The sequence below is a fragment of the Lactuca virosa genome, chromosome 1 (genome assembly GCF_052849685.1).
Source record: "Lactuca virosa cultivar CGN04683 chromosome 1, Lactuca_virosa_CGN04683_v6, whole genome shotgun sequence".
Classification (NCBI taxonomy): domain Eukaryota; kingdom Viridiplantae; phylum Streptophyta; class Magnoliopsida; order Asterales; family Asteraceae; genus Lactuca; species Lactuca virosa.
Window position 1 is genome coordinate 148,800,942 of NC_136426.1, and position 16,141 is coordinate 148,817,082.

The 16,141-nt window shown below is 36.8% G+C and overlaps 1 protein-coding gene across 1 annotated transcript; it reads right to left on the reverse strand.

Moving 5' to 3' along the window:
* Nucleotides 1-653: 653 nt before the first annotated feature.
* On the reverse strand, nucleotides 654-1,001 carry LOC145121941 (putative mitochondrial protein AtMg00300). Its single transcript, XM_079057624.1, has one exon. The coding sequence runs from the start codon at nucleotides 999-1,001 to the stop codon at nucleotides 654-656; it is 348 nt and encodes a 115-aa protein (XP_078913750.1).
* Nucleotides 1,002-16,141: the final 15,140 nt, after the last annotated feature.

Genomic DNA, 16,141 nt, shown 5'->3' on the forward strand with positions numbered 1-16,141 from the left:
CTTTCCACTTGTTTGACATAATAGTCATTAAAAGTAATATGGAAAGTTTCTTCAATTTTTCGTGTTCGTTTGTTTAACACTCTATATGCAACCGAATTGTTGAATAACCCAAAAATATTCCTTCATCGGCTTTAGCTTGAAATTTCGAAAGATTATCTTTGAGGTTCATTATGAAACACCTGCAACCAAAAACATGAAAGAATTTGACATTAGGTTTTCGATTGTTTATTATTCATATGGAGTGATATTAAATCTTCTATGAATAAATGATCGATATTCAGTAAAGCATGTTGTTGATACAGCTTCGGCCCATAGGTACTGAGGAAGATTCGCATATGTCAATATTGTTCTTGCTGCTTGCACAATGACCTATTTCTCCTTTCGACTACACCATTTTGTTGAGGTGTATATGGTGAAGAAAAATTATGCGAAATCCCTTTTACCGTTAGAAATGAATCCAACACATTATTCTTAAACTCATACCCATTATCACTTTTGATTCTTCAAACATTCTTTTTCAGACTCATCTCTATTTTCTTGATAAATTTGATCATTGTTTGATCAACTTCAGATTTTAACCTGAGAAAATATACCCAAGTGAATCGTGAAAAATCGTCAACTATAACCAAAATGTACCGTTTCTTGTTGAGTGTTTAAACGGTTGATGTTCCACAAAGATCAATGTGAAGAATTTGCAACGGTTCAACAATTTTTGAATCTATGACCATTGGATGTCCTTTACAATGTTGTTTTCCTTGTTCGCATGTTGCACAAAGAGTATCATTGTCAAATTTCAGCACAGGTAAACCACGAACTAAGTCTTCTGCAACCAGCTTATTCAAGTTTCGAAAGTTAAGATGTGATAAACGCCTATGCCATAACCAGCTGACATCATTTGTAGCTTTCGAAAGTAGACACACAGATGGTTTGCCCACAATTGGTTTGATATCAAGTGTAAACATATCTCCATATCGTTTCGACTTTAACAACACTTCATTCATTTCAACTTTTGATATTATGCTTCCTTCTTCATTAAACACAACTTGATTCCCAGTGCCCACAACAAGTTGCGAAACACGTATCAAATTATGTTGAAGACCTTCCACATAAGCAACTCGATTCACTGTAAATTGGCCATTTCTTACTTTGCCATAACCTTTGACTTGACATTTATGATTTTTTCCAAACTTCACCACTCCAACATTTTCAAGACTTTGAAAATCACTTAAATTCTCCTTTCTTCCAGTCATGGACGAGAGCAACCACTATCAATGTACCATTTCTCATCATATTGCTCGTCACACAACACCTGCATTCAATTAAATAATTTAGGTACCCAAGGCTTTTTGGTTCCTTGTTTATTAGCTTGAAACAATGAATGGAATTTAGAACTTAAAGCCCAAGTTCAAACTTTTGTTTTTACACTATCAATTAAGCCAACATCATTAGTTAAAGATATTGAAACATAATTTTTCGATAGTTTTGGACTTTCATTTGATTTCACCTCAGACTTCTCAATTCGTGTAGCTTTGTTGATTGGTTGCCATCTTTGAACCGGAATATTCGATTCTTGAGAAGATAAATTTTCAGTTGAAGATTCATTTAAATACTCTTCATAAGCATTTTTGATCTGTTGTTGAGAAAACTTTCCTAATTGAAACTTTTTCCCTTGTCCCTCAAACCAATGATTGATTGATTGCACATCCAAAGTACCATCTGAGTACGAAACCTTTGTTGCTTTATGAACTGATGGATTTGGAAAATTTGTTTTTTCTGGAGTAAATTTGACATTCGTTTGAGAATGTGGTTATTTTCGAAGATTGTCAGATTTTCGGACATTCACAAGGTTGTGAGTTGTCTTAAAATTTTGAAAGTTGACAACCTTTCGAACATTTTCAACCTTTTGATTTATATCACTTTTATGCTTAGTTGAAGGAAATTTATCAATTACATTTGTTGGTTTATGAAAAGAATTATTTGTTGATTGTCTTTTGAAAAACGTCTTTTGAAAAGTCTTTGTTTGAGAAATCATTGGTGAGTTTAAATTTGAAATTTTTTTGATTTTTTGTTTTTGTGAATTAGACGAAACTTTGGATTTTGACAGAGCGGGATTTTTCTTTTTCATTGTCGACTCGGTTGTTTGTTTTTCATCTAACACTACTTGCCAAAAAATTGCTTTTCGTGCCTTTCTTTTTGAAACTCCTTTTTCTTTTGAAAAATTTTCAACAAGTGTTTTATATTCTTGTGAAGTAAGTTTCACAACTTGAGGTGTCTCAACAGCTTCTTTTTCTTTTTCAGATTTTACAACCCATTTTAGTTTTGGTTTTTGTCTTTGAAAAACATATGAATTCTTGGTTAGGTTGTTTTCGACAGTGCTTTCATTCGAAAAGAATCCTTCGTCTGAAGTTCTTTTGTTTTCTTCTTCAACCAATTTATTAAACTTTGGCTTGATGTTCTCAGCATTTCTAGTAGTGACAAATACTTGATTTGGAAAAACTACTTCATCTGTGCATGTAAAATTTGGATACACGACAATATTAGTTTCCAAATAGTGAGCACCTTTATCATTCATCACTTTGTCAAACTTTTCTGATTCTCCATAAACTTGTTCAACAACAACTCTTGGAATGGATGTTTCATTCGAAACATTCTTTCCTGACTTATTATTACACGAAACTTTGACTTCGTCCTCCTCATCATCACTACTATCCATTTGACTATCTCATATCTCCACATCATCAAAGTCACAAACATTCAAAGTGGAGGGTTTTCCAATGTCATCCTCAGCCATCAAATCATTAACAATTTCTTTAGATTTGATCTTAGATGTGACATTAATGATAGATAACTGAGAACAATCAATACTTTCCTCTTCTTCAATTTCACTGATTTCACTAATATTATCAGAGTTATCATCAATATCAGCAAAATTGAATTAAGAGTCAAGTTTCGAATGTTCAGTTCTTTTCAAAAATTTCACTTGTTCATCTTTTGTCAAACTTTCATTTACAATTTCAACAAGTTCATCAGCATTTAGAAATTCCTCTATCTTAACAATACCATAAGCAAATCTATCATCTGGCACTTTGTTAAAATCAGCTTTGGTATTTTCACAATCATATGAGACGATATCAACTTTTTCTCTCTCAAAGACAAGAAAAGGTAACAACTTACGATGTTGTTCTTTGCTAATATCAGATGAATGATGTAAAACAGTTAATTTCGCACACAAACGTTTAGCTGAGTTACAATAGATGTTTCGTTGAGAAAGTAACATCCTAACATCCTTATCTAGATTTTCCCTATTAGTATTAACATTCCTTAAATGTAATTCTAGATATTCTACTCTGCTTCATTTCGTGTCAATTAACTTTTGTGTCTCTAGCAGCTGATTATTAATTTCTTTGCTTCGTTACTAGTAGACACAACAATAGCATCAAAGTAAGCAACAATATCATAAAAATCAATTATTTCAGAATCATATGTTTGTAAAGGAATGTTAAGTGACTCAAGAATAGAACATACCTTTGTTGTCATTGGAGATTTGTCGCTTGACTTCGTCATGAAGCATCAACCAGTCACTTCTTCTTATTCTCCATCCTAAAATTTTACAAACATGGCACCATGAGTGGGATGCCTCATCTCTTCATCATCAGATTCAGATGACCAGATCTGATAAGTTTAATCTTCTTCATTTTCTCCTCTTGCCACAAGGGACATTCCCTTAGCCTTCGTACGAATCTCTTCAAGCTTTTCAGAGTAGTATGCTTCGTCCTTCACTCTATTCTTCTTCTCATCTTTTTTCCGAAGCATGCAGTCGTTCGCAAGATGGTTCGCCCCATTTCAATAATGGCAATCTATTCCTTAATCACCTTTCAATTTCTTCTCTGTTTTTGACTCTTTCCCATTTTCATCATTCTTCTCAGACTTTTCGAATTTCTTCTTCTCATCCACACCAGACTTCACGAAGCTTCCTTTTCCATCACTTTGCTTCTCTTTATGATTAAAAGGCTTCTTGAAAAACTTTTTAACTCGATTGTTCGAGTAAAAAGCTACAGCTTCATCATCATAGTTCATGAGAAAACCTTCTTCATCCGAACCCTCTTTTTCAACAATCTCCACCTCAGACACTTTAGAAACAAGAGCCAGTGGTCCTCATATGCTCTGTTTCGCCTCTTCCATTATTTCCAAAACTTCACATTCGTGTGTTTTCAGCTGGTTGTACACATCATGTAGAGATGAGCAGTCGAAACTTTGTTGATTTTTGATCATCATACTCACACTCCTCCATTCCTTACGAAGTCCCATGACAAAAGTAAGATTGAACTCCAATAAGGACCTTGTGATTCCATACCTATTGCATTGGTAAATCAACTTATTCAAACGATCATAATAAACTTCAATTGTTGCATTTTCCTTTTGTCTAAACTCCTTCAGCTCTATCAAACATTGCTTAACTGGATTGATCTCCATCTTCTCACTCCCCTGATACTTCTCCTTGAGAGTGATTCAGATCTCCTTAGCAGTTTTACAACCACGTATGTAGTTGTAAACAACAGGTGGCAATGCACCTCTCAGCTCTCTCATACAACGTTTCTCATTGTTTTCCAGCCATGTGGATTGATCTTCACTTGCAGAAGTTGTTCCAGATGAACCAATGTGTTGAACATTTGGTGGAGGTTGAACTGTTCCTTTGATGCAATTCCATAATTCGTCATCCAGTCCATTCAGATAGTCTTCCATACGATCTGCCCATTGATCGTAGTACTCTGGAATCAGCATCGGAATTTTTTTTGATGATCCAAGTAGATGAGAATAAGAAGTCATCGTATTCAAGTTGAATTTTGCCATTGATGAACAAAGGAGAAAATTCAGAAAACTTGATAAATTTGAAATTTGATCAAATGAATTGATCAGAAGCTTGTAATCGATCACTCGATTATACAATTCACATGCAGAATCTAATCAAATATGTAGATCAGACGTGATTTTCAGAACCAAATCACGGAAACTTTTTGAGACGAGAAATGACTCAAAAACAAATGATTCAAAATGAAAATCAGATCATTGCAGTTTGATTCCTGCTCTGATACTAAATGAAGAGGAATTGTAACGAGAAATCAAATAAAATCAGAGTTAAACAAGTCAAAGATCAATCAAGAACACAGAATGTAAATAGAATCTGGTTTCAGCTCATATTACTCTCAAATGAGCAAGAGTACAAAAGTAGACAACATACAGGGAAAACTTGTTATCTAACTCTAAGTTTAGTTCCTATTTATAGGAAACCGAGAGTACAAAAAATACTAAGTCTAGGAGTTACGCTTCGAACACAAAATGACTCAGTAAATACATTACATATGAAGTAAAGCAAATTCGACTCTTTACAACAAGACTTCGACCCTAACAATGATGATTCTGCTCCCTTCTCCTTAGGACAATTCACAATTACATCAAATTCAACTGAAAAACATCATAGGCTCTGATACCAATGATGGGTTTTGAGCATAACTACGAACCTATGTGTTCATGCAACCCTAATTGCTTTGGATCTAGGTTTTCACTAGTTAAACATGCAAATTTGAATACCAAATAAAAACCCTAGGAACTAGCATATAATTCAAAATCTATATGTAAATAGGGTTTAGATGTTTACCTTACTTGTTATGTAGTAATAATAAGACAACCTTGTAGATATTGACTCATGAAACCAAGTGCCTAAAATGTGACACCTATAATGGCTTACAAATACTCTTTGCAAGAGGATGAGAGGAGAGAGGAGGGAATAACACCAAATTTTGGCTAGGGTTAATCATTAGCAAGCATAGACCAAAACTTCTAAGAACTGGGGTCTTTATATAGCTGAGGGCTGCTAGTGTTTGCTGGAGGAAACCCTAATTTCATGCTTAAGACTTAAGCAGCCCATGTACCCATATTAAGGAGCCTTGGACGAAAACTTATAGGGCATCCTATAATTTTCATCCACTCCCATCTAAGGAGTCCAGTAGCCTAGTTTCACAACTATCAGTGATTTGCAAAACAACCCATGTTCCTTTAATCCCGAAATTAATTTCAAATTATTTTCTTATTAAATACTAATTAAATAACATGATTTCTAATTAATATATTATTCTCATAATACATTAATAAATCAATTTATTATTCCAACGAATAAGTACAACCCCTCTCTCCAAAAGTCATCTTGTCAAGTTGCAAGACTAAAGGCAACCCAAAAGGACCATGCTACTATCAAATCAAGTACACACCAATTATAGTTATGGGCTTAGAAACCTAATCCAACAGTCTCCCACTTGGATAAGTCTAATAACTAGGATTGCAAGTATGACCTCAAAATTTGACTAGCAATCGTAGCTCTCAAAAGCCGCTGTCGAACTCTGACCTAGTCAGTTACAAGTCCTAAGATAAGGGATCATATAATCCTCTGTTATGCAAGATATCATATATACAAATGACATGGAATATAATCATTCTGATTGTCCAACATTTTGTTTCTCGATTTCTGATTTATATGACAATAAACTTAATTGAACACATCAATTCAGTCATGACCGGGCTTGGCACATAAGTCAACATAAAATCATCGAGGGGCCCAAGATATCGGTTTTACTACATATGGAAAAAGGAACAGATAAACTTTGACTTATATGCTTGTACTATTTACTCATCAATTATACACAACAATACGTTTTATAACATCTAGTTACTGATGCGTTTATGCATTATCAATGCACAACCAACTCATAAACAACAACTCATATATCTCAGTTTAAGGATTATACGATATTATCGTCTCATAATTACTCGTGATAAATTCCATGAAGTAATTCTATGAGCATGAGTTTAATTCAATACTCAAACCCCCATTTCAGGAGTACTCATGAACGTTGCAGTAAACATTTGCTATGTCTAAACACTTAGAAAATCTACAATCCATTCATGACAGTCTTATTTCATTACTTACTTCCAAAGTATGATTGACTGTGGATATTTGAATAATCTAATTATTCAGGAAGTAAAACATGCAAAAGTGAAACACAATGATAAACAATCAACAAAGATAGTAAACAATACTTATAAATAAATCTTCATTGCTTAATCATCAAATTTCAATTACATTTATATTGTTACAAGTTTCTTAATATCTATCTAATCACGAAAACTAATATCATCCTTCAGACCAATGTTCCTCGCATGCTGAACGTGATTAATCCTACTCAGAACCTTTGTTAAGGGATCTGCAGGATTCTCTTCTGATGATACTCTCTTAAAGAGGAGGTGTCCTTCTTCTACTAGATGTCTGATGAAGTTGTATTTTCTGTCAATATGTTTGGATCTTCCATGATCTCTTGGTTCCTTGGTCAAGGAAACCGCTCCTTCATTATTGCAGAAAATTTCCATGGGCTCCTTTATGGCTGGTACAACTCCAAGGTCTCCAATGAAGTTCTTCAACCATATAGAAACCTTTGATGTTTCGCTCGCGACTATATATTCTGACTCACATGTTGAATTAGCCACAGTCTCCTGCTTGGAACTTTTCCAAATCACAGCTCCTCCATTAAGGGTAAACACCCGACCTGACTGAGAGCCGAAGTTGTCTCTGTTGGTCTGAAAGCTGGCATCATTGTACCCTATAACTCTTAAGTCATCATTGCCTCCAAGCACGAGGACCCAGTCCTTATTCCTTTGCAGATACTTAAGAATGTTCTTGACGGCTATCCAGTGAGCTTTACCCGGGTTCCCTTGATATTGATTGACCATGGTCAGGACAAAAGCCACATCAGGGCAAGTACATGTCACAACATACATGATCGATCCAACGGCAGAAGCATATGGAACTCGACTCATTTATGTTATCTTAGCATCGGTACTCAGACTCTGAGTCTTACTCAACTTGGTGTTTCTCTGGATAGGTAACTCTCCTTTCTTGGAATTCTCCATGCTAAAACGCTTTAGCACTTAATCCAAGTAAGATATTTACTAAGTCCAATTATCCTTATTCCCAGAATATAAGCAGCCTCTCCTAGATCCTTCATAGCGAAACACTTTCCAAGCCAGGACTTAACTTCATGCAAAATTGGAACGTCGTTTCCTGTGAGCAGTATGTCATCAACATACAATACTAGAAAGCTAACTATAATCCCAGTAGCTTTGACATATACACATGACTCATCTTCACTCCTAGAGAAACCAAACTCTTTGACTTTCTCATTGAAGCAAAGATTCCATCTGCGAGAAACTTGTTTCAATCCATAGATTTACTTTTCAAGCTTACACACTCTATTGGGATACTTAGCATCCATAAAACCCTCTTGCTTACTCATGTAAACATCCTTAGCCAACTTTTCGTTAAGGAAAGCGTTTTTGACATCTATCTGTCATATTTCATAATCATGAAACGCAACTATGACTAGCATAACCCTAATAAATTTAATCTTAGCCATCGGTGAGAAAGTCTCATCATAGTTAACCCCTGGGGTTTGAGTAATGCCCTTCGCCACCCGTCAAGCCTTGAAAGTGTGTACCTTTCCATCCATGTTGGTCTTCTTCTTAAAGATCCATTTGCACCCAATGGTATTACGACATGGTACACTATCAACCAAGTTCCAAACTTGATAATCATATATGGACTACATCTCGCTGTCTATTGCCTCTTTCCATTTAACAGACTCAGGGCCCGCCATGACTTCCTTGTAGTTAGAAGCCTCATCCAAATTTTCCATTGTATTATAACTGATAAACATATCACTATCCGTAGTAATATGAATACCATAAAACTCTGGTGTCATTCTAAGTCGAGTGGAACACCTAAGAGGTAACGACCCGTCAATTGGTTCAATAGGAATTTTTTCCTCGGGTTAAGCGCTAGTGTTAGAGGTTCCTTCATCGCTTGACTCTTGAATTTCTTCAATATCAATTATACTCCCACTGTCCTCTTTGCATATGATTTCCCTCTCGTGGAAAACTCCTCTTCGTGCTACAAAGACCACGTTCTCACTTGGTCATTAGAACAAGTATCTAAAGGATTTCTATGCGTAACTGATGAATATACATTGCTCACTTCGAGGTTCAAGATTGTCGTGACTCTCTCGTCTAACGAAAGCTTCACAACCCCAAACCTTGATATGTGCCAAAGAGGGAACCTTCGTTATCTACATATCGTGAGGTGTTTTGGTAACCTTCTTTTTTTGGACCAGATTAAGGATATGGGCGGCAATCTCCAAGGCATGCCCCCATAACGATATCGAAAGGGAAGCTCGACTCAAAATGGAACAAATCATATCCAACAAGGTTCGATTATGCCTCTTAGCCACACCATTAAGTTGTGTTGTCCTAGGAGGTGTCAATTGTAAAACAATTCCACATTCCTTGAGGTAGTCGTGGAACTCGATACTAAGATACTCAACCACCCCTATCAGATCTAAGCATCTAGATCTTCCTATCTAATTGATTTTCGACTTCATGTTTAAACTCTTTTAACTTTTCAAAGGTTTCTGACTAATGCATGATTAAGTATATATATCCATATCTGCTACAGTTATCGGGAAAATCATATAAAATTGATTTGCATCCCTTGTTGTGGATCTGAAGGGCCCATACACATCTGTGTGTACGAGATCCAATAATCCTTCATCTCTTTCAAAAGTACCAGTGAAAGGTGATTTAGTCATCTTTCCAAGCAGACAAGACTCGCATGTATCATCCGACCTTAGGTCAAATGATTCCAACACTCCATCCTTTTGGAGTTGGGAAATGCTCTTATTGTTGACATGTCCAAGACGACAATGCCACAAGCATGCTTTGGCTAAACCATTAGACGCGTCAATTTGTAACACACTTGTTGGTGCACGTATATGCTCCACAAATAATGAGTGATAGTTAGGTTATATTTTCCCTTTATTGTATTTATGGTGTAAATACTCTCCCTCCTGTATAAAGGGAGAGTTGGTCATTTTTAAAACAAGCTAGCTCATCTCTCATTTTCTTAGAAGAGTTACAATTCTCAAAATGTAATTCTAGAGAGAGAAAGTAGTGGGTTCTCCCCACCTAGGGAGAGTCTCTCTCCCACCATGTTCTTCATGCTTCATCAATATTATTCTCTCTTATTCTTAGTTTATTTTTATGAACTCATATTATGTTCTTCGTGTTCATACTTCCAAAAACACGACTAATCTCGAGATATCTTTCTTTCGCATTCACCGATTGTTCAAAATGGGTTCTAACAATTGGTATCAGAGCCGTACCTTGAAGATCTCATGATTAGTTCAAGGGAACAACTCCCGTTCGGTGCTTATCTTGTGATTTTTCCGTGTTTCTGCAAGAAAAATTTTCGGGTTTCAAACCGGAATTTTTTTTATGAAGTTCTTTCTTAGTTCTATCTTTTGGGTGATTCTATCTTAGCAAAAATAAAAGTTGCTGCTGCTGATCGTTCTATTATTGCTGAAAAAAAAAGATGTTCTTCATGTTCTTATTATTTTCTATTGAAGAAATGAAGCAAACGGGAAGAGAAATTATTTTTGTGGTCTCCAATTTGTTGAAGAATTTGCTCCAGGCATTTTATTTATGCCTTAAAAATGAGAAGACACAATTATGGGATTATTTTCACTGAAGTGGTGCTCTTTTTTTTACCCAGCAGCTTGAAATCTTCTTGAGGTATGAAGACTTTTACTCCTCATTTACTCTAGCTATAGATCTTTAATTGAAGAAATTTGGACATCAATTGTGTTTGTGAAAAGCATATTGTCCTTTTTGCTCTTTTGGGTAAAGAGTAATACACTTATATTTGCCTTCCCAAGCAAAAACCATGTGGCTATGACAAATCTCATCACCTTTTGTCCCCTAAAAACCCCCTGTACACTCTTCCTTTTGCCTTCTCAAGACCCAATTGTTGACTTAGATGCGTTATAAAAAGATTCCCTTATTAAAATATGAATAAATGGCCTTTGCGGTACCATTTTTCGTGGAAAAAGAGCATATTTCGTCACCTATTCAGCCCCTTCCGAACCCCCGAACCGCAACCAAAAACTGCCTACCGGAGTCCCCTGAGAAGACTCTCAGCAGCCCTTCTTAGCCCTTGACCGAGGTCATTAATGTCCCATCCGCAGCCGAGGTCAGCAGCCAAGATAGCGCAACCCACTCTTACCTTATCATGCTGACCGAAGCCTCTCTTGACCGCAACCTCGGATCCTTCCCTGACCGCGGTCTCGAACCGCAGTGGCATGCCTTCGGACTGCTGTCTCGCCCTACCACAGCTCGCATGCGCAGCTTAACTCAATATGCAACGTGCCAGCGATTCTTGCATCCGCAGCCGCCTCAGCTCCCTCGTACCGCAATCAGCCTAGCCTCCTTCGTCCGCACCTACCACCTGTCCACACCCACCTTAACCCGCAACCACCTTATTCCTCCAGACTCCGAACCTCCCTCTCTTCACTTTTCTTCACCCACCTCCTATCCAACTTCGGATCATCTCCTTCTCCATCAGCAGCCTCCGTCCCTTCAACTTTCTCCTTCTTCCTCCTCCTCCCCCCTCCTTCCCTCTTTCCTTCTTTCCTCCCCTTCCCCTTTTTTTTAGCCTTTATTTTTTTTAATTCAGTTTTTTTTCTACATTATTTTTTTTTATTAATTTATTTTTTTCAGTCAATTTTTTTTATTTTAGCCAATTATTTTTTAACACCTTTTTTTTATTTTTCCATTTTTTTATTATAACCAATTTTTTTTATTATTAAAACCAATTTTTCTTAGCACCGGTTTTTGCCACAACCTACCCATCGATTGTCATATTGGTTCATTTCATGCCGGTTATTATTATTGGAAGAATACTTCTACTACATTCGGACTTCATATTATCTTTTTGTGATGCTTGCACCACAACGGCGATTGATCAACAAAGTTGTTTTGCATTCTTCACTTTGTGGGATATTATGACTTGGCGCTCTTGATTTTTGGTTGACGAATCATGTATCTTGAGCATGTGGACTTTATTCTCTATTGAAGACCACTTCAAGTGTTCCAGCACCGCAGTTTGGATATTTGGATATTATTTTTTGGCACAACAGATTATTCTCAGCACAGCTTCAGCAACTTTGTCACCCGCCTCCTCATGACCGCAGGAGTATTTATTTTACTCTTTCTCGTTTCTTATCAAGACCCTTCATACATCTAGGGAGAGCTTCTCTTAGCTCTTGGTATCCGACACTCTCCATCCGATGATTTGTTGATTTAGCTCTTCTGAAGACGATTATTTATTTAGTGCTGCGATGTGACACTTATTTTTGGTCTTCACATATCAAATTTTTGGCATTACTCGACGTTTTCCGATTCAGATTATTTATTATTCGGACTCTACCACATGATGATTTTGTGTTAGCATCTGGTTCAGTTCTTATGGTTTCACGAGTTTGGATTTGTGATATGTTGAAGACGAAGATTATTTTAGCAATGTGACGTGGCACTTATTTTTGATCCTTGGATCAAATTTTTGGCATTGCTGGACCATGTTTTTGGACTCACATTATCTTTATCTGCGACTACATTTTATGGACGCTTCACATTTTTAGCAGGTTATTCTTTAAAGAATTTCGGTGTATTATGATTCGGGAACTCGAGATGTTTTTCAGACTTTTGAAGCCGAAGTGTTTCTTTTATTGGATCTTCTACTTGCTCATTGTGACCTCCTTCTTCGGGTGATTATGATTGGTTTGAAGATTTTGATCTTATTTTTTCTGCTTCATTGGCTGTGCTTTGAAGCCGAAGACCTTCATTGTTAGAGATTCATGGCCAGTTTCAGACTTCACAGACACTTTTGAGTTTCAGAGACATTTCAGCACTTTATTTCATTTTATTACCACACTTGCTAGTCGGATTACTATATTATAGCCTTGTATCACTTATTGTATCTCTCATCATTTGTAAGCATTTAGGGAGAGAATGTTGGTGCATGTAAATGCTCCACAAATAATGAGTGATAGTTAAGTTATATTTTCCCTTTATTGTATTTATGGTGTAAATACTCTCCCTCCTATATAAAGGGAGAGTTGGTCATTTTTAAAATAAGCTAGCTCATTTCTCATTTTCTTAGAAGAGTTACAATTCTCAAAATGTAATTCTAGAGAGAGAAAGTGGTGGGTTCTCCCAACCTAGGGAGAGTTTCTCTCCCACCATGTTCTTCATGCTTCATCAATATTATTCTCTCTTATTCTTCATGTTCATACTTCGAAAAACACGACTAATCTCAAGATATCTTTCTTCCGCATTCACGATCGTTCAAAATGGGTTCTAACAACACTACCTCCTAAATTGTCTACAACCATCACAGTTTCATATACACCATCACAAGGCAATGCTTCAAAATAAAATACAACATTATAATAAGCATTGATAGAACCATTCTCATTATTAAAAGAAAATCTAAAACCTTGTCTGTACAAACCATGAAAAGAAATAATATTCCTCATCATTTCTAACGAGTAGCAACAATTATTTAAATCCAAACTTAAGCCACTACTAAGCACTAAAGACTAAATTCCAATCTTGGTAACAGGTGATGATCTCCAATTGCCCATAATCAGGTTCATCTTCCTATACTCCACATCCTCACTTCTTCTTAGTCCCTACATGTCAGAGAAAATGTGAAAACCACATCTTGTATCAAGGACCCAAGAATTAGAATGTGATGAGTTTTTAGATTGAATAGTGTAAATCCCTGTCGATGTTGGCTTGATCTTACCATACTTTATATCTTGTAGGTACTTGGGGGAGCTTCTCTTCCAGTGCCCCTTTTCATGGTAGTAGAAGCAGGTAACCTCTTTAGGATCAGAAGTAGGAGTAGCTTCAGAACTAGATATGCCTTTAGGTCCATTACTAGACGACCCGACTTGAGACTTTCCCTTCCAATTCTGTTTTGAGGGAGCTTTCCTCTTCCTCCCCTTCCCTTGCCCAATGGCCATGATGGGAGCAACAATAGTAGGATTGGATTCAATACCTTTTTTTCAACCTACTCTCAGCGGTTCTCAACAATCTTTGAAGTTGACTCAACATGATTTCCTGTTTGTTCAAATGATAAGTCATTTTGAACTGATCATAAGAAGAAGGCAATGAGTGCAAGATTATGTCAATAGCCAATTCCTCATCAAAATTCACATTAAGCTTAAAGATACAATCCACATATCATTGCATGTGTTGCAGGTGGGTCGTGACGGACTCTCTGTCCTTCATCTTGGTGGTTATGAGTGACTTGACTATCTCATATCTTTCTTGACGTGCTCTTTGATGGTACTTCTCCATCAAGTCCTTGTACATATCATAAGGCTAATAATCCTCATAAAACTGATGTAGATCAGGAGTCATAGTTGCCACCATGATACACGACACTTTGGCCGCGTCTTTGCAGTGGGCTTTATACTCAACTATTTCTTCCGGTGTAGCTTTTTATTCATCTATCTTGTTCAATTCTTTGTTAAGGATATATTCCTTGTCCTCGAATCGCAAGGCCATCCTATTGTTGCACATCCTATCATTAAAGTTGGAGCCATCGAATGTGACCTTGGCACAAATGCTCAAGAGCAAGAAGGTGTTCACGGAGTTGTTGTTGGAGGAACCGGAAGTGTTGTTGGAAGTTGACATCTACAAAAGAAGAAAGACAAGTTTTGATTAGGTAAGAAAATCCTTAATTTAACACCCAAATGAAATATTAAGGCTAGGATCCAACTAAATAATTCACAATTTAGAAGAGGGAAGCCGTAATCTAATTGCAAATTACTTAAAGGTACCTAACTGACGATTTACCAATTTCACCACGAAAAACGAAATTTAAATGAATTAGTTTTTAAATGAAAATCCTAGATTTTTTCAGATTCATTGAACTATTCAATGGCATGTTTAATCTCGATTATGCTCTTTCCATTCGTGAATAGGATACCGAGGATCACAAAAAAGGTGTGAACAACCATGTAAATTTGCTTGATACTCTTGATGTCATTTATCACCTAATTAATATGACGGTTAACCACACACGCTCCATTAATCAATGATAATTTACGATCTACCCATTTCCACCCTTTATTATTCCATATTAGTGTTCTGGTTAACCACACACGCTCCACTAACGACTTTTATTGTAACACCCGGTTCTTGATATGTATTTTAAATAAGAATTATTCATTTTTGCAAAGGGAATCGATGATTGGAGGCCCTAAATTCGCCGAGTAGGAATGAAAATTTGGACGCGGGATTTGAATTCCACTCGTCGAGTTGAGAGCCTCGACTCGACGAGTAGGGCCGCCAAAATGAAAGCAAAATTTTAGGGTTTATCACCCTATTAAAACACCTTAACCCCAAAGGCTAGCCTCATTTACAGCCTCCATCACCCTAAACACTAGCCACAAAACCCTAATCCATATTCGAGTGCTTTGATCCATTGTTATGTGTCCTTGGTGATTTTAAAGCTTAAGAAGGAAGGAAAAGCTTGAGGATTCAAGAGGGAGCCAGTAGATCCGGAAGTTGAGATGCATTTCTGACTCATTTGAAATACAAAGTTGTTGTCTTGGCTTTCCATTGCCTACATCTTCCTTTAGGGTTGTATTTTGTTACTTTTGGGCCATATTGAAGTCATTTTCAGGATTTGAGTGTATCATGAAGTGGTGACTTCAGATCTTGGCACCCATGAGCTTATAAGGCTTCAAGTTGCCAGCTTTATCAAGCCATGGCCCTTCCCTATGCCCTATATCTCTTATATAGCTTAGTTTTGGTGTTTCTAGCTTCATGATACCATGCATGGACGTAAAGTTAGCAACTTTACGTGGAAACTTAGTATTAGGGGACCAGATCTATGGCTTGAAAGCATTGAGCCCAACAAAAAGTGACTTAATGGATGTAGACCAAGGGGAACTCGACGAGTTGGATCGTGGCCCCAACCTTTGCCGTTATGGGGAAACTCATTGAGTTTAGAAGACGACTCAGTGAGTTGGACATGGTTTTTGGGATGTGAAGATTGAGGAACTCAACGAGTTCAAGGTGGAACTAGGCGAGTTGTGAGCGAAATGGCCTGACTATGTATGAGGAGAAACTCGACGAGTTCATGAAAGAACTCGACGTGTTAGATCGAGATTTCCAGGGTTTTATGAAT

Excerpts from the sequence above, each read along its gene's own strand:
- LOC145121941 (XM_079057624.1), bottom strand. The coding sequence starts at position 1,001 with ATGAATGAAGTGTTGTTAAAGTCGAAACGATATGGAGATATGTTTACA.